Source organism: Seriola dumerili, unplaced genomic scaffold, assembly GCF_002260705.1.
Source record: "Seriola dumerili isolate Sdu_G_001 unplaced genomic scaffold, Sdu_1.0 BDQW01000381.1, whole genome shotgun sequence".
NCBI classification, from domain to species: Eukaryota; Metazoa; Chordata; class Actinopteri; order Carangiformes; family Carangidae; genus Seriola; species Seriola dumerili.
In genome coordinates, this window is record NW_019174636.1 from 1,048,266 (window position 1) to 1,073,527 (window position 25,262).

Below are 25,262 nucleotides of genomic sequence, written 5' to 3' on the forward strand. Positions count from 1 at the left end.
AGGGAGGGAGGGGTTTCAAAGGTGTCTTTGAGAACCCGCTTGCCCCCCCGTCCGGCCCAAACGTCTCCTTTCCCCTTTGACGAGCTGAGGTCAATCCAGGAATGTCAGCAGGTGGACCCGCCCTTCTTCGTTAATTCATTCGTTTGTTTTTTTTTTTTCTCCGTCCACCCGTCCCTCTCTCTAACTTTCTCAGCCATCTGTCCGTCCGTCCGTCCGTCCACGTCTCGCTCTGCAGGTCACTGGAGGTCTCGGTCTTCTAGGTACCGGTACTCAAACGTGAAACCCTCCTTCTTCCGCTGGCCCCATTTCTCATAGTCAAAGTAAATGTACGTTCCCTAAAACACATAAAACAAAATATTAAAGATGAAGATCAGTGAAACGTCAAACAGCTGCCTGAGAATGATTATGACAGGTTTCTAGAATAAAGCAGTTTAATTTAAGTGTGAACGACTTGCAATAAACACTGGAACAGGCCTTCAATGATTTTATAAACTTTTTCCACAGGAAGTGAAAGATGTGAGGCTGACCTGCTCAAACTCATCAGTGATGGTCTTGGGTTCTTCGTGCCTCTGAAACCACATCATGTATTTTGTGTGGAACCTCCACGACTGCTTCTTCAGGGCTTTGGCTGCCAGATACTGGGCCTTAGTGCCCTGAGGAGAGGAGACAAGGAGACAAGGAGAGGAGGAGACAAGGAGAGGACTTTAATTAGCTTTACAATTTACAAATTTTCAGTTTTAGTTGTGGTGCCGGTTTAAAAGAAACAAGTCCTTAATTTCGTTTGTAATGTAACATTAAAAATATACATTCGACTAGTTACTTTGTGACCAACAGCTGCATCTGACATTTTTGCAGTTTCTTCTTTCCGACTCATTTTACGTATCTATAGGTTTCCTATGCATCCTTTCAGAGTTTGGGTCCAAATGAATGGGTGTTAGCTGTAAAATAAAGACAGCCAGTTGCCTGTTTAAAGGTCCTATATTTTAGACTTTTCCTGTTTTTTATTTGAAGTGTTGATCCATAAGAAGATGTATTTGTGGTTTTAGGAATCAAAAACCACCGGAGTGTAGTTTTACATCTCGTCTCTCAGGCTTCTCTCTGGAGCTCTAGTAACAACAGGTCGGTGAGCCAATCAGAAGAGAGGAGGCTCTGAGCCTCTCCTCTGATTGACTGACTGTTTTCAGAGTGACTGAATAAAAATATAGCAGATTTCAGGTAAACACTCAGAGAAACCAAATCCTGCAAGGTTGGATGCTCGGTCCAGGTGGCTTGGGGCCTGTGACATCACAAAGTTACAGAAGTCCTGACGGCTCGTTTTAAGGCTCAGTTTCTGAATATAGGCTGTGGACTGAGCGCTTTGATACTTTCACAGTATTAATATAGAACCTAGACCTGCTTTGTAATCAAAAAAGACATGGGCATCTACCTTTATACTATATTGGACATCTAAGCATCAATGATTAGACCATCAAAATTTAATCACATCAATACAATCCTGAAGCTGCTCTCTCTTATAATAAAATCTGACAATAACATACAAACCTCCAGGTAGTAAAAGATGAAGAAGAGGGTTTCTGTAGAAAGCCTCTGGTAAAACTCTACAGTGTCAGAGTGGGGCGGTGGCACCTGGTGGTGGAAAGGCAGGGTGGGGCATGGGTTCCTCATCAGGTACTGCCTGTAGTAAGGAGATAGAGGGAGTCTGTTAATGAGATGTAACTGGAGGGAGGAAGAAAAATGAAAAGCTATGATACAAGTGGAAAAAAATCCCAAAAAAATGCTGTTTTATAGTGTTACCTTTAAATCACAGTTGACAATATTTTAAAAATCCACAATCGACACTTACGATCAAGAGTCAAGTGATTAAGGATCATTTGATGATCACAAATATTCTCAATTAAGAACCTTATCATACTAAAAAACATGACCTGAAGTGACCTGATGTACCAGAGTGACAAAATTCAGTTAAAACCAATTGGGAACAATCGATTAACCCTGTAATCAGACGAACAAACAGATGGATCCACACAAAGTAGGAAAATCCAGCAGAGGGTCACACTCTCTGCGTAGATGCACTTTTCCATCCAAACCATGTATTTTTAGATCAGTGACAAACCCACATCGTCCTCTCTGTTTCCACAAGGCCGAGTGATAATGGTGTCGAACAAAGACAACACACACAACACACTCGCACGGCCACGTACCAGTGACTCAACATGCAGGTTTCTAAGGTGATTAATTAAAATACAACAAGGTGCAGATCACTGAGGACCTTGTTTTTAACACAGAAAAATAAGAAATCTATGCATTTATTTCTGTGTGTGTGTGTGTGTGTGTGTGTGTGTGTGTGTTGCCCTCCTCCTCTGGCAGTAAAACACAACAGGTACTGTGGGACAAGAGGGTTTGAGTGTTTGTATTTAAATGTCAATTGTACCTGTGTGGGCTGACAGCACTGTAGGTACAGTACCAGTATAATCTGCCCTCTAATTGTGTGTGTGTGTGTGTGTGTGTGTGTGTGTGACTGCACACTGAGCTGTTATACTAAATATATATATATGTTAAATACAGTGACACAGTTTCATTGTGTCTCCTGCTAACATGTGACATTCAACCTTGTATGAAACGACTGAGAGCCGCAGCAGCTGATTCTCTTTGATTTAGTTGGACAAAGAAAAGCTGCAAAATATTTAGTGAACATCAGAAATTCAACACTCAAATGTAAAGGTTTTCAGAAGGAGGATGTTCAATCTGATCAATAATCAAGGCTCTTTTGTCCAGTTTGATTTTTCCTGGTCTTTACAGATCAACAGTTTCTGTTATTATTGGCAACAAAATAAAACCTATCACTGTAGTTTACATCAACAAGATCCTGACACAGGTATGAACAAGCTCTCCGTGAGAAAAAGGGAAGAAACAAACAGGTAAAAAATAAAATAAGCTGTTGATTATTTCCAGAAAAAAACAAAGTTTAAAACAATGAACTGTTAAAGACAGTGCTGATGCTAATTGTTGTGTTTTTATACACTGATTTTGACATTTTTGTATTTTGGAAATAATGATATTTTTTATCTGAATCTCACACATCTTCTTAAATTTAATATCAACTACAACCAGCTGAATTATGGGAATTTAGGGAATTGACAACCTAAAATAATAAATGTGACTCATCCTGTCCAGAAGTGGTAGAAAATAAGTTCCTTTACGCCAGTTTTGAGGTATTTGTACTTATTAATGCCACTTTATACCTCAACTCCACAGTACAAAGAGAAATATAGTTCTTTTTACTGCACTCCAATTTTTAATTTTTACATGTTGACAATGTTTAGGTGTATGAAAATACTAAATACATATTAAACACAGTGATACTATTTTCATAATGTCTCCTGCTTAAATGCCACATTATCCCTGGTGTTAATGAACTTTGTGCTCCAGCTGATGGTGGTAAAGAAAAAATCATTCTTGATCAAGTTGTTTTAAATTTTTAGCAAACAATTAAAGTTTTACTATCAAAGGCATAAGTCTGTCCAATGATGCTCGTTTACGCTCATCAGTGATCAAGATTTCTTTTTCTGTTCGATCTTTATCCATTTTACACTTGGCTTTTTAAAATTTCCCACCAGAGTTTAATTCTGTTGCGTTCTACTGCAAGAATAAACTATATCAATGCAGTTTACATGACATTTACATAATAAGTACAACTCAGAAAATGCTTCGAGCTACACAATGTAAGGAGAAACACGAAGAGAAAATACATAATAACTGTTGATTATGAGCCACAGTCACAAAAAAAAGTAAAATAAATATCAAATGGTTAAACTACAGCTAATTGTATTTTTACATAGTGATTTTCACCCACATTTTAGAATTATTATTTGTCAATTAGATTTTTATCCATTTTTTTAATAAGTCAAAATAGAAACAGATTCATTTTTAAATAAAATTGAAAATAATGAGCCTCTCACACTGTGATAAGACTCCTAAAGTAAAGTACTGAATGCAGTACTCATGTAAAAAAAGTACTTACACATCATGGTATTACTGCTTCTACTTAAATAAAGGATCTGAACACGTTTTATCCTGTGTAAAATTTCACTGCACCTGATCCTCTCGGAGTCGGACGGGTGGGGCATGTGCGTCCACGCCGCCTCCTCCATCGCCTGTTGGTAGAGCTGGTCTTTGGACAGGGGAACGGGCCCCAGCGGGCAGACCCCCAATGACGGGGGGATGCTGACCTCTGACAGCGAGGGCTGAGGTGCTGATGGGGGGCCCGAGGGGGCCGTAGTGCTGCTGGGGAAGATGTCTGAGGAGAAATAGAAGGAAGAGAATTAACGTCAGAGTGTGGAAGGAAAGGGAAGAAAAAGAAGGAGAGATAAGAAAAGGTGAAGGTGAAGGAGAGGGGAGGTGCAGAGGGGGGAGGGATTGAGGATATGAAGTCCGAGAGACAAAGAGAGAGAAGTTGAGTCAGGGAGGATAATATCATCAGCAGTTTTTGTTCAGAGGAGGCTGAGAGTGGGAGGTGAGATGACATTTTGTTCCATTAAACTACAGCCTTCCCATTTCTGCTCTGTGGCAACCCTCTATCTCCTTTTATTAAGCCTTATGTGTGTGTGTGTGTGTGTGTGTGTGTGTGTTACCTGGGGTGAGGTGCAGGGAAGGCACGTCTCCCTCCATCCCTGAGCCTAGTGCTGCTCGCTCGGCCATGGACTTCAGGCTGCTCAGAGGCTCCTGCGGCTGATGAGGACAGACAAAGAAACTCATGGGAGAACAGATTCTCCTGGACGTGACCATACCTGCCGGTACGCAGGAACTCGGGGTCCGACACCAGTGATAATGTTGTCATGGAAATCACTTCTGCTTCACTTTTTGGGCTGTTTTCTTTTGTTTGCACCTGTGCCCCCCCCCACCCCCCCAAAATGCTTGTGACGCAACATCAGGGAGCTGAGGAGTCATTTCAAAAAACACACTCTGTGTCCAAAAGTATGTGGACACCTTTTTCTTTCATGGTTAGAATCAGTGAAGAGATACTTTAGACATTAGTGGGTTAATAGTGGGTCTAGATTATGGACTGGAAGCTGGACTTATAGTTCAGAGCTAAGGGGTTAATGCTGTACCTACAGTGGCTCCACACAAAGGCTGACTGACGTGTGACTTCTCAAAGATGTAAGTATATGTCAGAGCTACAGTGACTATAGAGACATCGTATTATACCGTGCTTTTGTTGAATCGATTTTTATCTTTTTCTCTGGTGTCACAGTTTGGAAATCCGTCCTTAAAGAGCAGGAATTCTCTGAATAAAATTATTTATTGGTCCCATCAGCTGATTGTACACCAGACAGTTACAGCGGAGGGAGAACAGTGACTTTCAGGTTCATGGTCCCAAAGTGCAGAACAAAACAGTACAAAGAGAGCTTTGTTCCAGCAGCCATCACTCATATGAAGAAGTTGTAGTGACACTACATAGAAGCAATGTTTCATTTATTTATTGCACATGGTGTTATCTGTGCTGTGTGTCAAATGTGTATGTGAAAGATTGATGACTCTTTTTTACTGCAATACAAATTTACCTACAGGTGCAAATAAATTAACCTGACCTAATTCAACCACAAGGACTGCAACATCTGTGATTGGTCAACGTGGGCTCCTCCTGTTTTCTCCAGCTGGTTACGAGTACTCGGAGAGACTGAGTTGCAGCAAGTTGGAAAAAAGGGCTCAGACATCTCCTGGGGACGGTTTCACAAAGACAGACTTTGGCTGTGGCTTAGATATAACAAATAGTCAGACTTCAGATAGACTGAGCCTAAGTTCATTCGTTGCACAAAGCCGTTTAGTTCTTGACTATCATAAGCCAGACTGCGGTACAATAAATTCTGGGTAAATTAATACTTTTTTCAAAATAAAAAAATGGCCGACAAAGGAACCTCATCCAACCACTAAGGTCTGTTTACCCCAGTAGAAGATGTTTGTCTTTTGGAAGAATTCAATTGTTACAGGGACGTTTTTACGTGAGAGATTCAGCGAAGAGCGAAACAATGAGAAGAAAAATTTGATTTGGAAAAAAATTACTGCGGCCTTTAAAAACTCATTCCTCTCGCATTAGCAAACCACCAATCATGAGCCATGTTTTCCTATTGTTGGGTGGTACTGGTTAGCGCAGGTGTCACTGATCACCATGTTACCATGGTAACATTGGTCTTAGACCTGAGTTAGGCTGGGAATAAAGAGTCTAATGTTTTTGGCTTAAAATTAGTCAGTCTTTATAAGACCTTTAAGATCATTAATTTAACTATACTATGAGCAAAATGAAGACGGGCCTAACACTACAGACCAGTCTAAAATATCTTTGTGAAACTGGCCTCAGATCTAACAAAGACGATTCCCCTGCGAACCTTCTGCTCACCTGATTCCTGCTCTCTCTCTATCACACTGAATGACACAGGGCAAACAAAATACTCAGCAATGAAACAAGGTGAACTTTCCCACCATTGCCAGTATAAAGTGAATTAAACACTGTAAACACAATTACTGTGGGGAAATAACTAGAGCACGATACAGATCGATCATGACTGAAAAGCACATTTAGGGTTGCAGTGGTGAAATCCTACTCTGAACTATGACTCAAGACCTGCGCTGTAGATATGTACGGTGGGACTCCCGTTAACAGCTTACATCGAGCATAAATCAGCTTCATTGCCCACCATGGTCCGACGTGTTGGACCTCAGTAATGCTCTTGTGGCTGAGTGGGCGCAAATCCCTGCAGCCTAGTGCTGGTGGAAAGACTGATATCAGGAGAGTGGAGGCTGATGCAGCAGCAGATTAATGCCCACAGTTTTGGAATAACATTTCAATATTCACATGTCGGGGTGTCCAAATACATTTGACCATGTAGCCTACCTGAATGTATAACATGCCAACTGCAAAATGAACTCTGAGAACATTAGATCCCATGGCTTAAATGTTTTGAAATACAAGACTAAAGCCATGAGAGTGGTGGTAGTTAGGTTTTGAGCATAAATATAAGAGGCTCTATTAAAGGTTTTGACATTTCTCCAGTGTGGCACTGAAGATATATTTCTGGTTTCTGGTTTTAAGGTCCAAAAACCATCTCAATATATATATATATATATATATAATATATATATTATATATATAGTGTATAGTTTCATAAAGATATATAGTTTTAGTAGTTTATAGTTTATAATCAAGCAATCCAGTTGATTAGACATGATTGATAAAGGCACAAACTTGTGTATACATAGGTCCAACAATTCACAGTTACCATGGTTACTGTGTGTAGAATTAACTGCTAAAAAAGGCATGTGATGAATTTAAATTAAATACATAAACACAATAAAGTGTGCGCAGTCACAGTAAATACCTTCAGACAGCTGTTCTTCCTCAACTAAAACATTCATGGATAATTCAGAAGACATTTGTAACTCACTTGTGGATTTTGTCAGCAGTTTCAGATTGTTATTCACACATTAAGTTATTCTGAAGTGTAATTATTTGTGTTGTAAACAGTTAAATATTGACTTTCCTTCACTACTCTCTTCAGTTTGTTAAAAATGGTCGGCAATACTTGCAAAGAGTAGCAATGAGACCATAATCACCCCCCCTGGATTTCACTGTTGGCAGAATTAATTAATTCACACTAGAGTTTTTACTGTGTGTGCATGTAAATTAATCATCTGTGGAGATTTAGGAGTTGTTTTCTTTATAAACAGGCGACTGCAAAAACCACATCCTGTCAACAAAAATACCAAATCTTAAAAAGATTCAAAACCCATTACCAGGCTGAGTGAGTGAGTATGTGTGTGTGAGTGTGTGTGTGTGTGTGTATGTGTATGTGTGCGTCTTCCTATTCTTACCTTAATGCTTTCGGAGGACTGTGAATAGGACAGTGGCCCGTTCAGCAGGCTGCCGCTGCTCTGCGTTTTGGCCTCGCTGTAGGAGGCCGGCGACGGAGAGCTGGACGACAAACTCATAGAGCCCAGTAAACTGGGACCAGTGTCCTTACTGGGGAGGGGGAGAGAGGAGGAACATGAGGGAGAGGGTCAACGGGTCAGAGAGGGAGCAGCAAAGAATATGACAAATACGCTCCCATACTTGTAGACGACTGGGATAACATGCTCCATCATACTCACGGCTGATTGGCTGTGGAGGTCAAAGACGAGGGTTGGCTGCTTTGTGATTGGCTGGCACTGTTGAGGGCGGACTCTGTTGTGCTGTCTGCTACCACAGCACTGTAACCTGTAACAGGAAGGAGACAAAGCCAAAATAAATGTCAAAGGAAATGCAATCCAGAGTGTAACTGCTGACACTGTCACTATTAAACAGTCAGGACCAGCGAGGCCGTTTGGAGGCTTCAGAAATCCACATGTATAAAATGATACAGACCTACATGATGAAAAATAAGACCGACCAGATAAAATGAAGCATTTCCTTGTGATATTAGGACGGTTCTAGCAGAATTTGAGGGTGTAGTTACAATTTAAATGTAAATAAAAACATGTTAAGACATTTTAGAGACCTCAACAATATTCTTGTTAAAAAAACATTCCCAATGAACTGAACTGATGATAACTGGTTTAACTTTACACATATAAAGTGGTGCTACAGTGAAGAGATACCTGTACTGACAGCACCAGTACTTAAAGAGCATCCTCGGGTTTTACTGCTCAGGTAATCACTTGATGATAAAACTTTTAACAGCTGTGATGACTGCCTCTTTCTCTTAAAGGTCTGGAGATAAGGAAAAGCTCTATGTGTGTATATGTGGATCACCTCTGCAGAGAGATACTCACTAGTGCTACCATTCTGCTTCTGTCGGCTTGGCGGTCTGACAGAGAGCGACAAGTTTCCTCCCACCACTCCGCTCCCCGCAGAGCCCGAGCTGCCTCCGTTGCTCCCGATGACTCCTACTCCGCTTCCTGGGGCTAGGCCTCCTACCGGGCTCGGTGACATCAGAGAGGACCCCTGCACTCCTGACTGACTCGAACCCAAACCCAGAATCCCCGAGCCGATGCCGGTCACCCCCACCGCCGCGCCCAGCAGACCTGCTGTTGTAGATGTCGGCCCGCCGACTGTGATGCTTCCACTGCCAATGGAGCCCACTGCGCTGTTGGTCGACGTGGTGCTGATGCCTCCCAAGGAGCCCGGTAAGCCAGAGCCGACCGTGCCCGAGGCAGCTGCCTGAGCGTAGGGTGCCGGAGTGGAGCTGGACAGAAGGCCTGCCATGGTGCTCAGGGACGCCGGCATCCCTGACAAACCGAGGCCCCCGGACATCGGGCTGGTGGTGATGGAGCCGGACATGCCGCCTTTCCCCAGAGAGAGGCCCAGCCCGAGGCCGAAGCTGTTGGAGGTCGGCGTGGGCCCCGATGGAGTCAGGGGCTGGAGGTTTGAAGTCATAAGCCCCTGTGTGCTGGCGTTGGGGGGAGAGGAGGCCGAGGAGGCGGGGTGGCTGTTGGTGGAGGTGCTGGGGTTGGTGATGGGAGCTGAGGAGGAGGAGCTCACTGAGTTTTTGGCCTGTTGTTGTTGTGCTGACGGGTGCGGCTGCTGCTGGGTGGCGTTGCTGTAGCTGCCAGCGGAAGTGTTGGAGAGGAGAACCCCAGAGTTGCCATGATGACTGTTGCCCCCAGAGCCGCTGCTTCCTCCCCCAGCGATGGTCGCCATAGAGACCAGTGAGGATGAGGTCAGTCCTGAGACGGAGGAAGAAGAGGAGGAGGAGGAGGAGGAGGAGGAGGAAGAGGAGGAGGAGGAGGAGGAGGAAGAGGATAACGAGGAGGAGGGGTTTCCGTTCTTCACAGGTGACTGGAAAAGAAATGAGAGGAGATTAACTACAGGTGCTTACTGGAAGTTCTGGTCATATTGTTGCGCGATAAATGAAAACCAGTTTGATGTAAACTGCTGTTGGATTTGGAGTTAAATGTTATGTTCAACTGTCAGAAACCTGCAGCTCTGACTGCAGACAGACACCAACTCTCAGAGGCTTTAGACTCACCTGACTAACTTCACTGTCTGTTGAACGTCCTCTCTTCTTGTCGTCCTCCGAGTTCTCCTGAGAATAAACAACAACGACATGTAGGAGATGGTGATTATACTTCCTTTCGCATCCTGACATCTTTAATTTCCTCAGTTTGAGACGGAACTTCGGGAGGAGAGACATGGTGTCTTTGGCAACCAGAAGAATTTTAAAGAAGTATTTTATTCCAAGTGTAATTAGCATTTTAAACTAAAAAACTGAGCCATAAAATCTTTTTACTCGTGCTGCAGAATCCTTTGTATGTGCATGTTTTTTTTTTGGATCATTTTTTTCCTTGTCATCACATCTGTTACTTTTTACGTTTTATCTATTTAATATTCTTGTGCTGCTAAAGTTGTATTTTTGGGAAGTGAAACTCAACTGCTGCCATCACCAGAAAGCTGTCAGTGTGCTGACCAGCTCTTAGTTTCAGGCCACGTCCGCACTACTGCGTTAAAACAGTGTTTTAAGACGGAAACGATCTCCGTCCAGACGAGCGCTTTAGCTCCGTATCAGAAACAATCTCTGTCCGTACTAACACACCTGAAAATGCACACATACCTGACCATTCACGTAAACAGGAAGCAGATCATCTACTCTGCAGTTCATTAGTTGCACAAAATACTACAAACGAGGAACAGCAAAGACAGTTGTAGCATTAAAATGCAGAACAGAACAGTTATCGAGCTAAAACTGGTCCAGCAGCGTTCTCGTTTTCGGCGTTCGAATACTCCAGAGTTGGTGGACACCAGGAGAAAATGTAGAAAAAGAGATGTGTTTTGAAACTAAAACGTAGTTGTGTGGATGTAGCCTCAGTTTCCAGAAACCTCTCCTGGATAATTAAAAGTTAAACTACACCGACTGAACTTGCGATCCCAGGAGTCATTGCGTCACACTGTGTACCCCATCCTTTACATTCCCTTTCATGCCAACATATTGCTTCCTGTCAGCAGCCTTTAACAGCACCACGCCTTCTATTCAGGCACATCAGAGACATAATAACTGCTCTCAGTGCAAAATGTATGTGGGCAGAGAGGAAGAGCAGATGATATAATGGTAATTCAGCAGAACAATGAGAGCAGATGGCAGCGCGCTATAATAGCAGATACAAAGGCAATTATATTAGGTTTATATTTTAGATATACAGGCCCGACCTGACTCAAAGTGAATGAAACAAAAGGCTTAATGTTCAGAAAGTACCAATATTACAAATTCAAAAGTCAATGAGGAGATAATAACCTGGCAGACTGTTTGTTTTTGATGAAAGCAGAGGGTCAAATACAGTTTCAAGTTTGCTTTTTAATTTTAAGACCTTTTCACTCATGAGATCACTCAGTGAAGAGTGAAAAGAACAAGAGAAAAGAAAAATTATGACATGTGGAAAAGATTTAAAAATGAGTATGAGGAACAGACTTGTGAGAAATGCTGACCTCTCGTACCTCCAAATACCTCCAAATTGGAGCTGTATGTTTTTTTTATACTCACTAAATCTTTGCAAAACTTCCAAATGTTTCATACATTAAATGACCGCAGGGGAAAAAAACATGTTTTCTAACACATGCTGAATGTCTAAAGTGCAAGATGTCAAATTGCAGGCCGACGGCAAGATAAAACTCCGGAGAGGAAAAGTGTTTAGCTGAAGTTTTCATACCGTAGTGCAAGTGGCAGGTGAGGGGGGGATGGGTGAGGATGAGGTGGTGGAGGTGGGTGTGCTGCTGGAGTGCTGGAAGATCTCGTCCTCCAAGTGCGAGTGTCCCGGTGGGGAGGTGGCGACCAGCGACTGAGCTGGAGGGAGCAGAGACACAGAGGGAGGAGAGTTCAGTCATGGTCATAGAAAAACTGTTTTTACAAGCTTCACGGTGTTTCGGTGGGTTTATCTCACTCAGTGTCGTAGTTCAGACCGTGTTAGCTGAGACCCAGTCTACATGGAGGTCCATAGAGTTCATCAAGTCAATTTCTGCATAAAAATAATCAATATATCTTGTGTTTTTCTTTCTATGTGTAAATGTGATCTGAAGGTCTGCACTGAATTCAGATGTAAAGGTCACAGAGGTCTCTGCGGAGCTGCAGGTTCACTGGTGTGAAAAGCAAAAATCGAACTATATAACAGTCTCCTGATCAGCGGTGACACTCTGTCTCATGCAGCGTTAAAACAATTATTTTAAAAGATCATCTCCTTTCTGAAGCTTTTTAACTTTTATCTTTTAATTTTCTATTTGGAATTCACGTCTGTAAGAGGACTACAGTGTCAGGTTTGCAGTGATGACTGAATAGTGTGGACGACATCATCTGTACTACTTTAATGTTTTCTCCCCATTTGAGCAACTAAACGAGCATCTACCTGCACATGTATTACTTTATGATTCATTTCTTGTCTTTTAACCTCTAAATTTTTCCATTTCATATTTCTTATATGTATTTTGCAAAACAAACAACCAGACAATGTGAACTACGACTGCGTTAAACCCAGCTCCTTCTCTACTTACGAATGTCCTCCAGATCTAGGTCATCGTACAGAAACTCATTCTCCTCAAAGTCTGGATCCTGCGACGAGTCTAGATAGTACTCCACATCATCCTTCATGAAGACAGATTAAATAAAGGAAAATATAATAATGATAGATGCATTCATTTTGGAAAAAGAAACATTATAAATGATATTTTCAGGAATGAAAATAATTATTACTATGTTACACTGAAGTTTAATGGTTGGGAATCTTACAAATAAAAATATAAAATGTGTGCAGTTGCAACAAAACAAACTTAATCAGAATCAAAAAAATGATCAAAAGCATAATAAGCTTCTGTGCGTTCAGAAAAATGGTGAAGCCACGACAAAACCAGACCTTTTAACTTCTCTACAGATGTGAACACATGAACACACCTTGATCTTCCTGATGGCTTCCACCTGCACTGAGTCGTTGTCCAGCATCCTCAGTATCGTCTCCAGCATCCGGATGTGGTATCGATGCTTCTCAATGAACTTCTTCAGCTCCTCGATCCGGTCCTGCTTCTACACAAAGAGAGTGTGGGTGAGGCGGCCGGGGGGAGGAAAATAGGGGGCAGATGAATATGTGAGGATGTTCAATGAAATTGTATTTTCTTTGCACAAACTTTTCAATTTGGTTAAAGAAGATTAAAAAGCTGCCAACAGAATCTCATAAGTCTGGACACTGGCCCTTTTTTTTATTTTTTATTTTTTTTTTATTGTGGAATAAAGATTCCTTCATTTCAATGCAAAACACAAACTGAAATGAATTATTCATTGATACAGCAAAGGAACAAAATGGCATTTAGAATGAAAAACAAGCGAAGGCATGTTAAAATTTTAACGCATACAGACGTGAGAAAACATACAGGAGGCGTAACAGCACGGAGCGGGAGTTGCTGCTGCTACATATGCACTTCATGGCTTAATGCATCACATGTAGCACAGGCACAGCACCACTTCTGATTTCAATATTTAATTCTCTAACTCCTTCACACTTAATTCAAACATGTTGTGAAGGACGTGAGCACTTCATATGCTATTGATTTAGTTTTTTTTTTTTCTTTTTGCTTGTTTCTGTATTCAGGGTTGATATGTGTTCATCAGGACCAAATGGAACCTCCCTGGATGTTTCCTGTGCACGAAAGCTTAAGAACGGCAGCGCACTCGAATCTCTGTGGATGACTGACTGAAGTGATGTGATTATTAAAACACACAGGCAGAGAGAAACACTTTAGACGTATGTTGGTCGGCTGCTTCAGTGGAGGCGGCGCGGTGGAACATATTAACGTGTTTCATCTCAATACATATTAATGCCGCAGCAGCACATGTCAGCAACATGAGGGAGTCTCTGTGCAAACCGGCTCCACAGACTTCATTTAAACTTAATGTTAGACTCAAACCTATTATGTTTTAAGGTATAAAACATAAGATATTGATCACAGAAAGGCGACATGTTAAGTCTCAGCTCACATCAGTTTTAGATGCTGACTGAATTAGTTTTTATTATTGATTAATCTGCCAATTATTTTCTAGATTATCTGATATTGTTAAAATGTCAGAAAATAGTGACAAATACCGGGTTAATTTGCTGCAGACCAAGCAGATGTATTCAATTTAGTCAATTAACTAAATCAATTATTAAAATATGTGAATATGTTTCTGTCCAACAACTAATGAATCATTGCAACATGCAATGTTTCAGTTTAGTGTCAAGGTTCATTCCTGACCTTGAAAACAGCAGTAAAAATATATCTTAACTCGAGTATCACTTACTACTCTTTTCTACAGCTTTCAACTGCATCTCCTCGTCTTCCTCGGTACATGAAATTTGCTCTGTTGTCATAAACAACACAAATCCTTGTGAAGACTGTGAGAAGTGGCCTGAAAGCTCTAGAAAAAGCTAGTATGTGGAACTTGGAGGAAATGTTATAATGATGGAAATTTTCTTTTTGACCACTGGAAACCCGAAATGTGTTTTTGTCTCTGCTGAGCAGATATACTGTAATGTTTGTAAAATACTTAATGCAAAGTAACACTGACATGTGTGCTCCTTGTCATCGCTGTATTTACCAAATCAGAGAACACAACAATCCAAGAAGGAGCTCTTAAAGAAACCCCAGAGAATAAAAGTTGACCACATAATATTACGGCTTTGTCTGAAAACTCTTTCACTCTTATTCACTCTTTCATTATTCCCTATATAACAGAAACTCAACTGTTTACTCTGTGGTGAACTATAAATTCAGATTTTGGACATTCATTAATTATGGTCACTTTTCAGCGTCACTGACATCTGCAGCTGCACAACTCCATTTTTATGCATCTATAACACGTGGAACATTGCAGTGTCAGCAGAACGTGGTGTATGTGCCGTGGAACCTTTAAGGACATAATGTAGTGCATAAATTTTACAATCAGACTCCACTGACAAATAAAATGATGGAGGGAAAACATGGAACATCTTACAGTTAACAGGGAGTGATTTCAGACACATTTTGCTTTTTGTCTCGTAATTTCTGCTCTTTTTGTTTTATCTCTGTGTGGGTTGTTGCTGTTGCACCGGCCAACAGCTACACTAGAGGTGTGGTTAATGTTTTGTAAGTGTGCAGCACAGTCAGTCAGAAACCCTACATGCAAAGATCTTCATGTTTATCCTCCCTACGGCACCAATATTCATCAACAGGCAACAAATCCACGCTCACTACACCGAAAGGAAACACAGTCACTGGATCTACTGACATCTCAGTAAATTACTGGCCAGTGGAGCAGGTGACCAAACACAAATGGTTTTCGGGCCTCGACAGTTGGTCATTTTGGAGCCTGTATGAAACCTGAGACCAGAAACTCATATCTGCACTTCTGAGCTGCATTTCATCGCAGATCTCCACTTAGAAACTCTGTCCTACGCTCTTGGCTGACTAAGCTAACCGCGCCAGCTACAGACAAAAATAAAAACCCCTCTGGGTCTCATTTATAAAAGGTCCTTTGCGCAGATTTCATGCTCGGAACAAAACACGAACCAATTAGAGAAAGAAGTCTTGATGCCAAATGAAGTCGGCTGCAAATACTTCCCGGGACACAACAGAAAAGTGCAGATATGCAGATCTTCAGGACCAGCTTGTTCTCATGTTCTGTGAAGTGACTGCCCCATAAAGTCAAAGAGCTTTTTCCATAAATGAGGCCCCCAGAGAGGAGTTTAGAGGAAAGAGAAGTGGTCAGCAAGGTTATCCTGATCAGGGCAGAGACAGAAGATGAATGGAGGACACACTGTGTGACCTCTCCACCAGAGGAGAGATAAAAGAGGAGGGAGGAGGACTGAGGGCCGACTGACCGACTGATCTGTGTCAGCTACAAACAGAGAGAAAATAACCAGGAGGAGGAAACTACGCAGGAGAGCAGAGGAGAAAATAACGAGTGAATCAGAGCTGAGAACAGACTGACCTCCTTGTCTCCTTTCTTTTTTCTCGTCTGGACCGACAGAGACTCCACTTCGCTCTCAAACTGGTCCACCTGCATGTTTAACATGTCTATCGTATTCTGAGGGAGGAGAGGAAGAAGAAGAGTTAATGTCACAGCCGATGTGACGAGGCTCTGAAAGATGGTTCAGGTGGTCATTACTGTTACAAGATGACCTCAGCAAAATTAAAATAAGAAGCTTTTAAGCAAATACCTCAATATTGGAGCTGCAACTAACATCAAGAGAGGGTCAGGGTTAGGACTTGTCTATTGATTTTTGGATGAATCGATTAATCACTTAATCAATAAAATGACATAAAACAGGGAAAATGCATAATCCAGAGCCAAAAGTGACATTTTGAGATAGCTTTTGTTGTCCTATGTACCAAAGATATTCAACTTATAATGATAGTAAACATCTGCTTGATAAATGACTTACAAGGTTAATCAAACATAAATATATTGCCAATGAATTTTAAGCCAGTGAACTTTTTAATATCTTATTGTTTCAGCAATAACTACTGACTGTGTTGTCAGGATGAATTTTGAAGGTGACTCCAAGCAGCTGTGATGTATGAATGTGAGCGGCTGCTGGTTAATGAGCTTTTCAGCCTTTTGTTTTTGTGACAGTTGAGACACACGTTTTGTCTTAAATTTGGTTTCAGTTCTGCTTTTGTCAAATTTTCAGTTCCTGGTTTTGTTAAAGAAGAAAAACCTTAAAAATGTTGCCAGAGGAAAACTCCCATCTGAGGGACTTGACCTCTAAACAATGAAGTCGTCCTCTGCCTGAAATCAGTGTCTGATTCAGATAAAGGCCTAATGTGTTTCTTCATAGTTCATCAGTTTTCCAAGTTGAATTCTGAGACAGGATTACATTTATGAAAGTTTATAGTTTACAATCTCGCGCTTCTTTATTTCAGTTTATCATATTTTATTTTTAGTGTACTGTTTTACTTAACGTCACTTGTTCTCACCATTGTTGTGTATGGTGAACTAACTTCTAACTAACAGTAACTAACTTGTGTCTGTATCCAGACTGTAACAATCATCTCTCTGTGTAAAGCACTTTCAACATTTGCTCTTTGTAAACATGCTCTCTAAATAAACTGAGTTTAGTTCATATGGAAAAATATGACTGTTCCTGTCACAAATCTTTATCTGACATCATGTGCAACATCAATTCATGATGAAACTCACCGTCAGCCACATCCCGACCTCCTCCTTCTCCTTCTGGGCCGGGTCCACCTTCTGAGCCAGACCCAGCCCTTCTTTCGAGTAGGCTTTTGTCTTGGTTTCTCTTTCCACGATCTTGAACCGCTCCATTTGCTGCACAGACGGACATAAACAAAAAGACAATCACATTACAATTAAACCAAGTAATGGGTTGTTATTTTTATTTTCTATGAGAAAAAGAAAAAGTCTGCTTATTTTTCTGGCAGTCGTCGCAGATCTGGATTTCAGAATTTCACAATGTCACAATCTCCCCCTCTGCTCCTGAGATTTAGCAGCGTATAATGGCCACACATGTTTTTGCGAAACATTATGATGTCACCGTTTAGATATAAAATGTCATCACTTAATCATTTTATTCTACAAAGACATTTGTGCCAAATTGGAAGACTTCCTGAGATATCACGTTCACAAGAATTAGGATAAGACCATAAACTGTCTGGTACTGAAGGTTGTTGCAGCCTCTGTATGAAAACCACAGCAGTGATTTTAACACCCAGCCTGTATTCAGACATGTCCAAGGCCCTTAAAGTCCCAGAGGACGCAGCTCTAAACTCTACTACAGATTTTAGAGGACTGATTCCCGTGGTGGTTTCTGTCGGGACAAGATCTTTCTAAAACTCTGTCCGCTTCCTGCAGGACTCTTGCGACCGAACGTGTAATTTCAGGTCAACCGACAAAACCACAGGAAACCTCGGAGAGCAGCTTCGGGTAGAGAAGCAGCTCGTGGAGATCAGAGGGAGCCCTGCTGAGTCGCTCTCGTCCCTCATTGTACAGGCAGGTGGCTCGCATTCAGTCCATTTCAATAACCCTCATCAAAGGCTCATGTGGCTCAGCTGCCTGACAGGAAGTGGCTTAAGAACAGGTGTTAGATATCGGACCAGCTCCCATGATTCCCAGCTCTCTATGAAGAACGCCGATGATGAGTGCAGTTCTTTATTTAAAGGCTTAATCTGAGGAATTATTCTGGAAACAACTTCTGTACTTTCTGTATAAAAACAACTGCTTGTTCCTGAAATCTGAGTTTCTGTAGATGTTCGTCTTATTGGCTGTCACTGCTCATGGCACCTGCACAGTTCTTCTTCTTTTTCTTCTTCTTCCGTTTATTCTTCACAAAACTGGAAATGTCTCCCAGAGAGTGTGACTGTTTAAAACCATAAATGTAAAAGCTTTAAGGAACTGAATAAGGGTTTAATTAATAGGAATGTTAAAGTGATGGAAAGTTACCAAAGTGGACTTTTACGTACATGACAGTATTACAGATTTCTAAGGCAATCGACTAAAAAAAAGAACAAACCTAAAAAAGGAAAGAAGGAAGTAGAGGAAAGCTCTGGATCAAAACCTGCAGGAATTTTAAAGTTTAAGTTTAACCTCTGCTTCAGGCACCTGTGCTGTCATTATGCTTGATGCACCACAATATTTTACAGTTCAATACTTTTGCAATTGTCCCATTTTAAAGACATAATATGCAAGATTCATGTACATTCTGGATGAAAATGAAGCTTCCACAACTTTTTATTTGAGCTCTGAGAAGAGCGAGCGCTGCTGCACTTGTAGAAATATGGTGAAAGTACAACTGTCCGGTGCAGACTGAGGACGCAGAGGAAACATAGAGGGGAGGATTATTCTACAAGCTCTTTGACATGTTCCCAGAACTGTGTTTTTTTTTTAGCTATGAAAACCTGCCATTGCTAAATAATCTAATCTAATGTGACTCCAGCCACTTTTGTCCATTACGACTGAAACTAAAAACATCTTGATGCCACTTTTGATCTTTACAGGGGTTTGTTTAATATTCAAGGATTAAACTGACTGTTTGTCTCTCTCACACTAACTGATACCAGGAAATTATGAGAGAATTATTATTTTTTGTAAACTGTATTCTTATCTTTTAAAAGCTGTTGTTGTTTCCTTCTTTGTCTCATGCCTTGTGGCGTTTTTAAAGTTATGTGGTGAATTTCTCACACTGACAATTAAGCTAATAAAATATCTGTTGACATACACTATTATGTATGTATTTAGTAATTGCATATGTATGTTTTTTTCTTCTCTGTAAAAGGAGTTGAAAATTACACAGGTGAAACTGCAGTTACTTGGTTAGAAAGTGTAATAACCTTTATACTACAAACATAATGTTTTTGCTGTTTCCAAAGTCAAGGCTGAACTTCAAAAGTTTTCCAGGACCATGAAACACAAAATGAAAACACCAGTATATTGAGTATTATCAGTGGGTGAAAATCCATTAATTACTGGAAGTCAAATATTGTCCAATACATGTTGGTAAACTTACCGTAAGCAACCTGATGTGTCAGTGACTGAGCTGTGTAATTACCCAAACATCATAAACAAAAAACTTTTTCTCTCTCCCAAATGATTCCAGGATCATTCTCAGAGGCTTCAGTCACTTATCAAACCTGGAGTTTGTCAAATATATTTTTGAGACATTTCCAGACTTTTCCAGAGTTCAAAACAAACACAATCCTCCAGAGTTAACACGGGTCCTGGAGGGAGTGCTATAATGAACATGATGTGTCCTACCTCTCTCCCCCCTTCAGTTCCTACTCACCGTTTCTATGAGTTTGCGGTTCTCCACTAGCTGCCTTTTGTCTTTGATCTCGTTGGATGCCACCCACGTCTTGATCTGGTCTCGAAGACGCTGAGGGACCAGAAGAAGAAGAGGGAGAGAAACGGAGCGGGGGAGGGAGAGAATGGTTGGGAGAGGCAGTGAGAGAGAGAGAGCGAGAGAGAGAGAGAGAGAGAGAGAGAGAGAGAGATACATGAGTGAACTATGTGATACGTGCAGAGACTCGTTTTCAACAGTCATGGATGGTGAACTTCATACAGCAAACAGACTTGGCTTGGAGTCTGGTCCTCATGGTAACATCAAGATGAAGCACACACACTGCTTCTGGCTGACAGTGATGATATTTAATACTCCACACACACACACACACACACACACACACCTCTGTGGGCAGGTTAAATGATTTCACATCAGCAAACAAACTCCGTCTTTTCATCCATTTTCAAGGCCCAGAATGTGATGACATGACACCTCGGGTCAAGTGGGTAAGTTTCTGTCTCACCTGCTGATGTGGCTACAAATATGACTCCGTTCACACCTTCAATTAAAAAGTATCTGTAACTGGATATCTTTGTTTGAATTCACACATTAAAGCTGCAACGATCAGTCGATTAATCACTTCACTTCACTTTTGATAATTGATGCATCATTTCAGCCATTTTCTGAGTGAAAACGTGAAGCATCTGCCTCACACGTGTGACGCTCTGGTGCTTTTCTTTGTTGTACATCACAGTGAACTCATCAAAAACTGATCAGCAGGGCAGATGTTTGCAGAGATTGTGGTTTTACGACAATCACAGTTTATTTTCTCTTTAACTTGAAGAACTGTGCTTCTTTGAATAATTTCAACCTGGTCTGATTTAACTCTTATCTTCAACACATAAATGCTGATGTGTCGACAAGCTTAATAACGGATTTAGTTCTGCGGAACCCCTGACAGGATTTACACAGAGCAACAACTGTTCAGTGGGAAAACTTTTCTCCCAGGACGTGCGAGACTTTAATTCTCAGATTTCTATCGTCTCTCTTTTTACCTGTAGCTTTTTAATCTCTTTCTTGAGGTCTGCTTCATATTTCTCCTTCTGGTTGGCATTGGCTGCGTTGTGAAGCTGCAGAGTGGATGAAACAGAGGAAAGATCAAACAGGTGACAAGTTCTGGTCCAAAACACTATCAATCTGAACTGGGAGAAAAAGCTATTATTAAGCTATTATTATTAAGACAATTATTAATGTCTGAGTTAAAAATATATCACACTGTATGGAATTAGGAAAAAATAACAAACACACGAGAGGTACACAAGTGTTTATAAAGAAGTTTGCTCTAGTAGCAAAGGTCACATGATTAAATTGTGGAGAAAAAAAAAGAAGTTAATAAGTCACAAAATAGACCAGAAATGCTAAAAGTAACAAATAGAACATGAACATTTCTGAGTGATTCAAGCCTCCAGAGAGTCAGTGGATTTCATCCTCTCGCACTCTGATGACAGGTGTAACTGCAGCAACATAATAAATACAGGATGTAATGAAGGAAACAGGGCGACTGGGATCTTTGGTAACTGAACCACTAATGACTTTCTGCCTCTTTATTAACAGATCTACACTGTGGGCCTCCGGGCTGCTGTGAGCTCAGGTTTTAATAACAGCTGTATTCACTCAGTTTATTATAAGTATCATGAGGACTGAACATCCTGCTGTGGTAATGGCAGCGTTTATTTAACTATTATGACTGCAGAGGCATTAGTCCCAGCTAAAGACACTGGAAAAATGAACCTTAGGGCAGGAAAATGATTCATTTATAGCGGCAAAGTAAATTGTACGAACTGAACAAAGTGGTAGGATTAACACAAAAACATATACACACTCCTGTTAACGGTCTAAATGTTGGTTACTTGACAAATGTCCCATTCACAGTCCAAATTACGAGCATGTTGTCAGTGTGTACTCCCTGACTGACAGGAAATTATATGGCAATAATTTAATGATCGATGAATCGTTTTACCTCATATTTTAAGAAAAAAATTGTTAAAAATAATTCTTGACAACTGTTGTCAGATCAGAAAAAGGGTGGGCAGTGAGCATTATTGACTATATTATTATTGTGTATACTGTCATCTTATCAAAACAATCATCTATGAAACAATAGTGAAAATAATCATTCGCAGAGCTGCAACAATCAGTCAGTTACCAGATTAATCGATTAGTTGTTGGAAAGAGCGGTTAAGTTGGTTTTCTGGTAAAGATGTCAAAATTTTGATGGTTCAAGGTTCTGAAATGTGAAAATCTGGTGCTATTCTTAATTTAATTTAACAGTATATTGAGCATTTTTGTGGTTTGGACTAATGGTCACACAAAACAAACTAATTTAATGACATCACACTGTGCTCGCTGACATTTTTTTTTTTTAACTGTTTTCTGATGACAAAATAATTGAGAAAATAATCAGCAGATTAATCGGTACTGAGGATAACCGTTATTCGCACAACCCTTTCTTACCTTTTGCCAGATGTCTTCAAACTGTTCTACTCCCTCCGCTACTTTTTTCAGACATCGATCTATTTCACCTGGAAGACGAGAAAAGCAGCAGAATAACAAAAGGCTTCAGTGAAATGAGTGAATATGAACATATCGTAACATCCAGGGTGAGTTTACAGAAGCAGATCAACTGATAATCTGGAGTAAAAAACAGGAAACATCTTTTTAAATTGTTCCATGGTTCAGATTTGAGAGTAAAAATAATCTTGGTACCACAGTGAAGCTGCATTTTAGATCAGACACACAGGAAAACAAACACACCATAGAGCAGCGGGGCTTTAGCAAATTGTGGCTGACATCTCATGAAATATGCAAATCATCAAAAGGTGCATTAAACTTGTAAGTGAGAGGTCACACACACACAGACACACACAGAGACACACACAGACACACACACACACACTCCTGAAATCTTATATCTGCCGCTCCATGATTGGTGGATGGCAGAGCAGTCGTAAACAGATGAGGGACTGACAGGAAGAGACAAGCTTTGTTATCACCACCACGTCCCAGATTGATGTTTTCCTCGCATCATGTGGCACAGATTAGTCGTTTGCTATTAAACGTAAACAGGAAAAAGGTTGTTTTTATGCTATTTTATCACGTCTGACCTGGATCACTGAGACTCAACAGAATAGATGGTTTTAGTGAAGAGTGAATCGAGAAAAAAAAAATGGAAATCATCATTTGATTTCTGAATTCTGATATACTCTTATGTTAGAGCATCAAAAATTAGTCAAGGGACAGAAAACTAATCATATTTGGATAACTGATTAATTGTTAAAGTGAGATTTCCTGTTTTATATCATATTACACTGAAAATCTTTACAGTTTGACTGAATCCCGGACAAAACAAGACACCTGAAGACGTCGTCCTGCGCACTGAGCAACTCAGACAGATATTCTTCACTATATTCTGACATTAAATAAACTAAATGATTAATTAAAAAAATAATTGTCAGATTAATAAATAACAACAGTAATTGTTAGTTGTAGCTCTAACTCCTACATCTGATCAAATCTGATTCTTTACTATGTGACTGCAGTCTGAGCAGTAAAAGCGGAAACTGTTTGTTTTTTTATGAACAGAGACAATCTGTCATAAATGTGGAAGGATCGTAACAACAACATCTGCATATAAACATCACACATCTGCAATCTGCAGATCACAAAAGAAAAAATCCCAATTTGCTGTATTATACATTTCTCTGAGCTTGTAATCCTGATATTTTCGAGAGTGAAAGTAGCATAATGTGAATTTGTTACGTCGACACAATCATCAGTTTGTTTCTGTGTATGAAAAGGTAGAAAGTTCAAAACAACAGCTGCTGAGAGGAGACAGACGCACCCAACTGATACATCTTATCACCAATATAAGACCCAGATGCATTCATCTGAATTCATGTTTAATTTATTTGTTTGGATTTTATTTGTAGTTTTCACTTTAAATAATTAATTACCAGTTAGACTGACTTTTAAATATTACAATATTGACTATCGCTGCCTGTAAATATATAAATATTATTATTCTTCTTTCACTCTTGATATCAACACAGAAATTTAGAACTGGTCAGACTAATTAGGACAGTTTTAAACCTAATTTAAAACTGGACACGTCGGTGTTAAAGGAGCTATTTGTAACATGGTTTCTTGTCTGGAGCGGGTTAGGGTGATTGTCGCTTGACAAGAGCTTTGGCCATTGTTGCATTTACAAGACAAGAAGTTATAATATGCCCTCTGAGCGGTGCTAAGAGCTCATGGCAGATTGGAGGCTACAGTGAGTCGCTATCGGAAAGGGACGAGACGGGCCGTGGCTAGCTGTTTAGCATGCAACGCTGTTGCTTTCCGCCCCTGGAAACAGCTGTTGGTGAGTGAAGGAATGAAGACTGATGCTGAACTTCAACGTTTCTCGACTGGTGAGTACACTGCCAATGCTACCGTTAGCTATGTAGCAATAGCAAAACTAACAAACAGCTCATTTAAGAGTTCAAAGTCTTTTTTTTTTTTTTTTTTACATGCAGCTAAATGACAAAATGACATTTTGAGATTCTGCAGAGCAGCAGAGGTCCTATTCACAAGACTGAAAAACCCTTCCAGCGCTTTAAAAACAATGACAACCTCTTCCAACTTCAGCTCCTGTCTCAAACATCATCTCTACATCGTTCTGATTGATATTCAATCAACTGTGCGGTTACTGACAAAGAAACGAGGAGTGATGGGGAAAGATGCAACAACCAGCACCGACGAGAACGACCCAAGTTGTCTGACCTTAAACAGCCTTGATGTTAAGATACTTCTGCAATTGTGTTATTTTTAGATGAAAGTCCACCTCCTCTGTAATAATACATTACAATTTGACAGAGCTGAGCTGGCGCCTGCGCTCCATCTTTTCTTCTGAATGAGGAGATTTAAGGGGAGATACGTGTGTGTATTGTTTTTAATATGACAGCCGTTCAGTGGGGGAAGTCACAGGAGCGCCATTTGAGGAAATGAGTGACGCTGACAGGAGAATCATCGAGGATGAATCCTGTCAAAAAGTGTGTTTTCAGCCTGCGGTGACAAATGTCAGTTGAAAATAACATCAAAGTAAAGAACAGTGAGGAAAATGTTCTGCGGGACAGAGCGGAGCCTCGAGGTTTTCTGTCTATACACAAAGCTCTGGGTCGGGTTATGAGGCTTGTTGTGGTGAGTGTTCAGATGCTGGGTGTCATCAGAGTACTGTGAACCGTTGGACACATCAGTCAACGTCAGCGTCACACTGTTTAAAGTTTTAAAATAAAAAGCAGCGAGAGAGAGAGAGAGAGAGAGAGAGGCAGAGGAGTCAGATCCTGACTCTTCTCAATAAAAACAAAGTGTGTCTGTCTGTGAAAGTGTGCCAGCATCATGAACTACTTTAGTACAGATGTCTGCCGACACACATGGACTCAATGTCACGCTAAGCACAAAGAGGA

The 25,262-nt window shown here is 40.6% G+C and overlaps 1 protein-coding gene across 1 annotated transcript in view; it reads right to left on the minus strand.

Annotated features, from left to right (window-relative positions):
• Window positions 1-236: 236 nt before the first annotated feature.
• The window catches only part of LOC111233237 (CCR4-NOT transcription complex subunit 3-like), a 32,744-nt gene continuing 7,718 nt past the window's right edge, over window positions 237-25,262 (minus strand). The window contains exons 3-19 of the mRNA XM_022761005.1: window positions 22,273-22,340; window positions 20,814-20,888; window positions 19,762-19,851; window positions 17,163-17,291; window positions 15,951-16,046; window positions 12,903-13,031; window positions 12,506-12,596; window positions 11,671-11,804; window positions 9,999-10,055; window positions 8,803-9,808; window positions 8,143-8,248; window positions 7,867-8,014; window positions 4,632-4,728; window positions 4,096-4,297; window positions 1,543-1,675; window positions 528-653; window positions 237-335 (exon numbers count right to left, since the gene is read on the minus strand). Of these exons, the coding sequence (XP_022616726.1) occupies window positions 237-335; window positions 528-653; window positions 1,543-1,675; window positions 4,096-4,297; window positions 4,632-4,728; window positions 7,867-8,014; window positions 8,143-8,248; window positions 8,803-9,808; window positions 9,999-10,055; window positions 11,671-11,804; window positions 12,506-12,596; window positions 12,903-13,031; window positions 15,951-16,046; window positions 17,163-17,291; window positions 19,762-19,851; window positions 20,814-20,888; window positions 22,273-22,340 (2,786 nt within the window). The remainder of the gene's footprint in view (window positions 336-527; window positions 654-1,542; window positions 1,676-4,095; window positions 4,298-4,631; window positions 4,729-7,866; window positions 8,015-8,142; window positions 8,249-8,802; window positions 9,809-9,998; window positions 10,056-11,670; window positions 11,805-12,505; window positions 12,597-12,902; window positions 13,032-15,950; window positions 16,047-17,162; window positions 17,292-19,761; window positions 19,852-20,813; window positions 20,889-22,272; window positions 22,341-25,262) is intronic.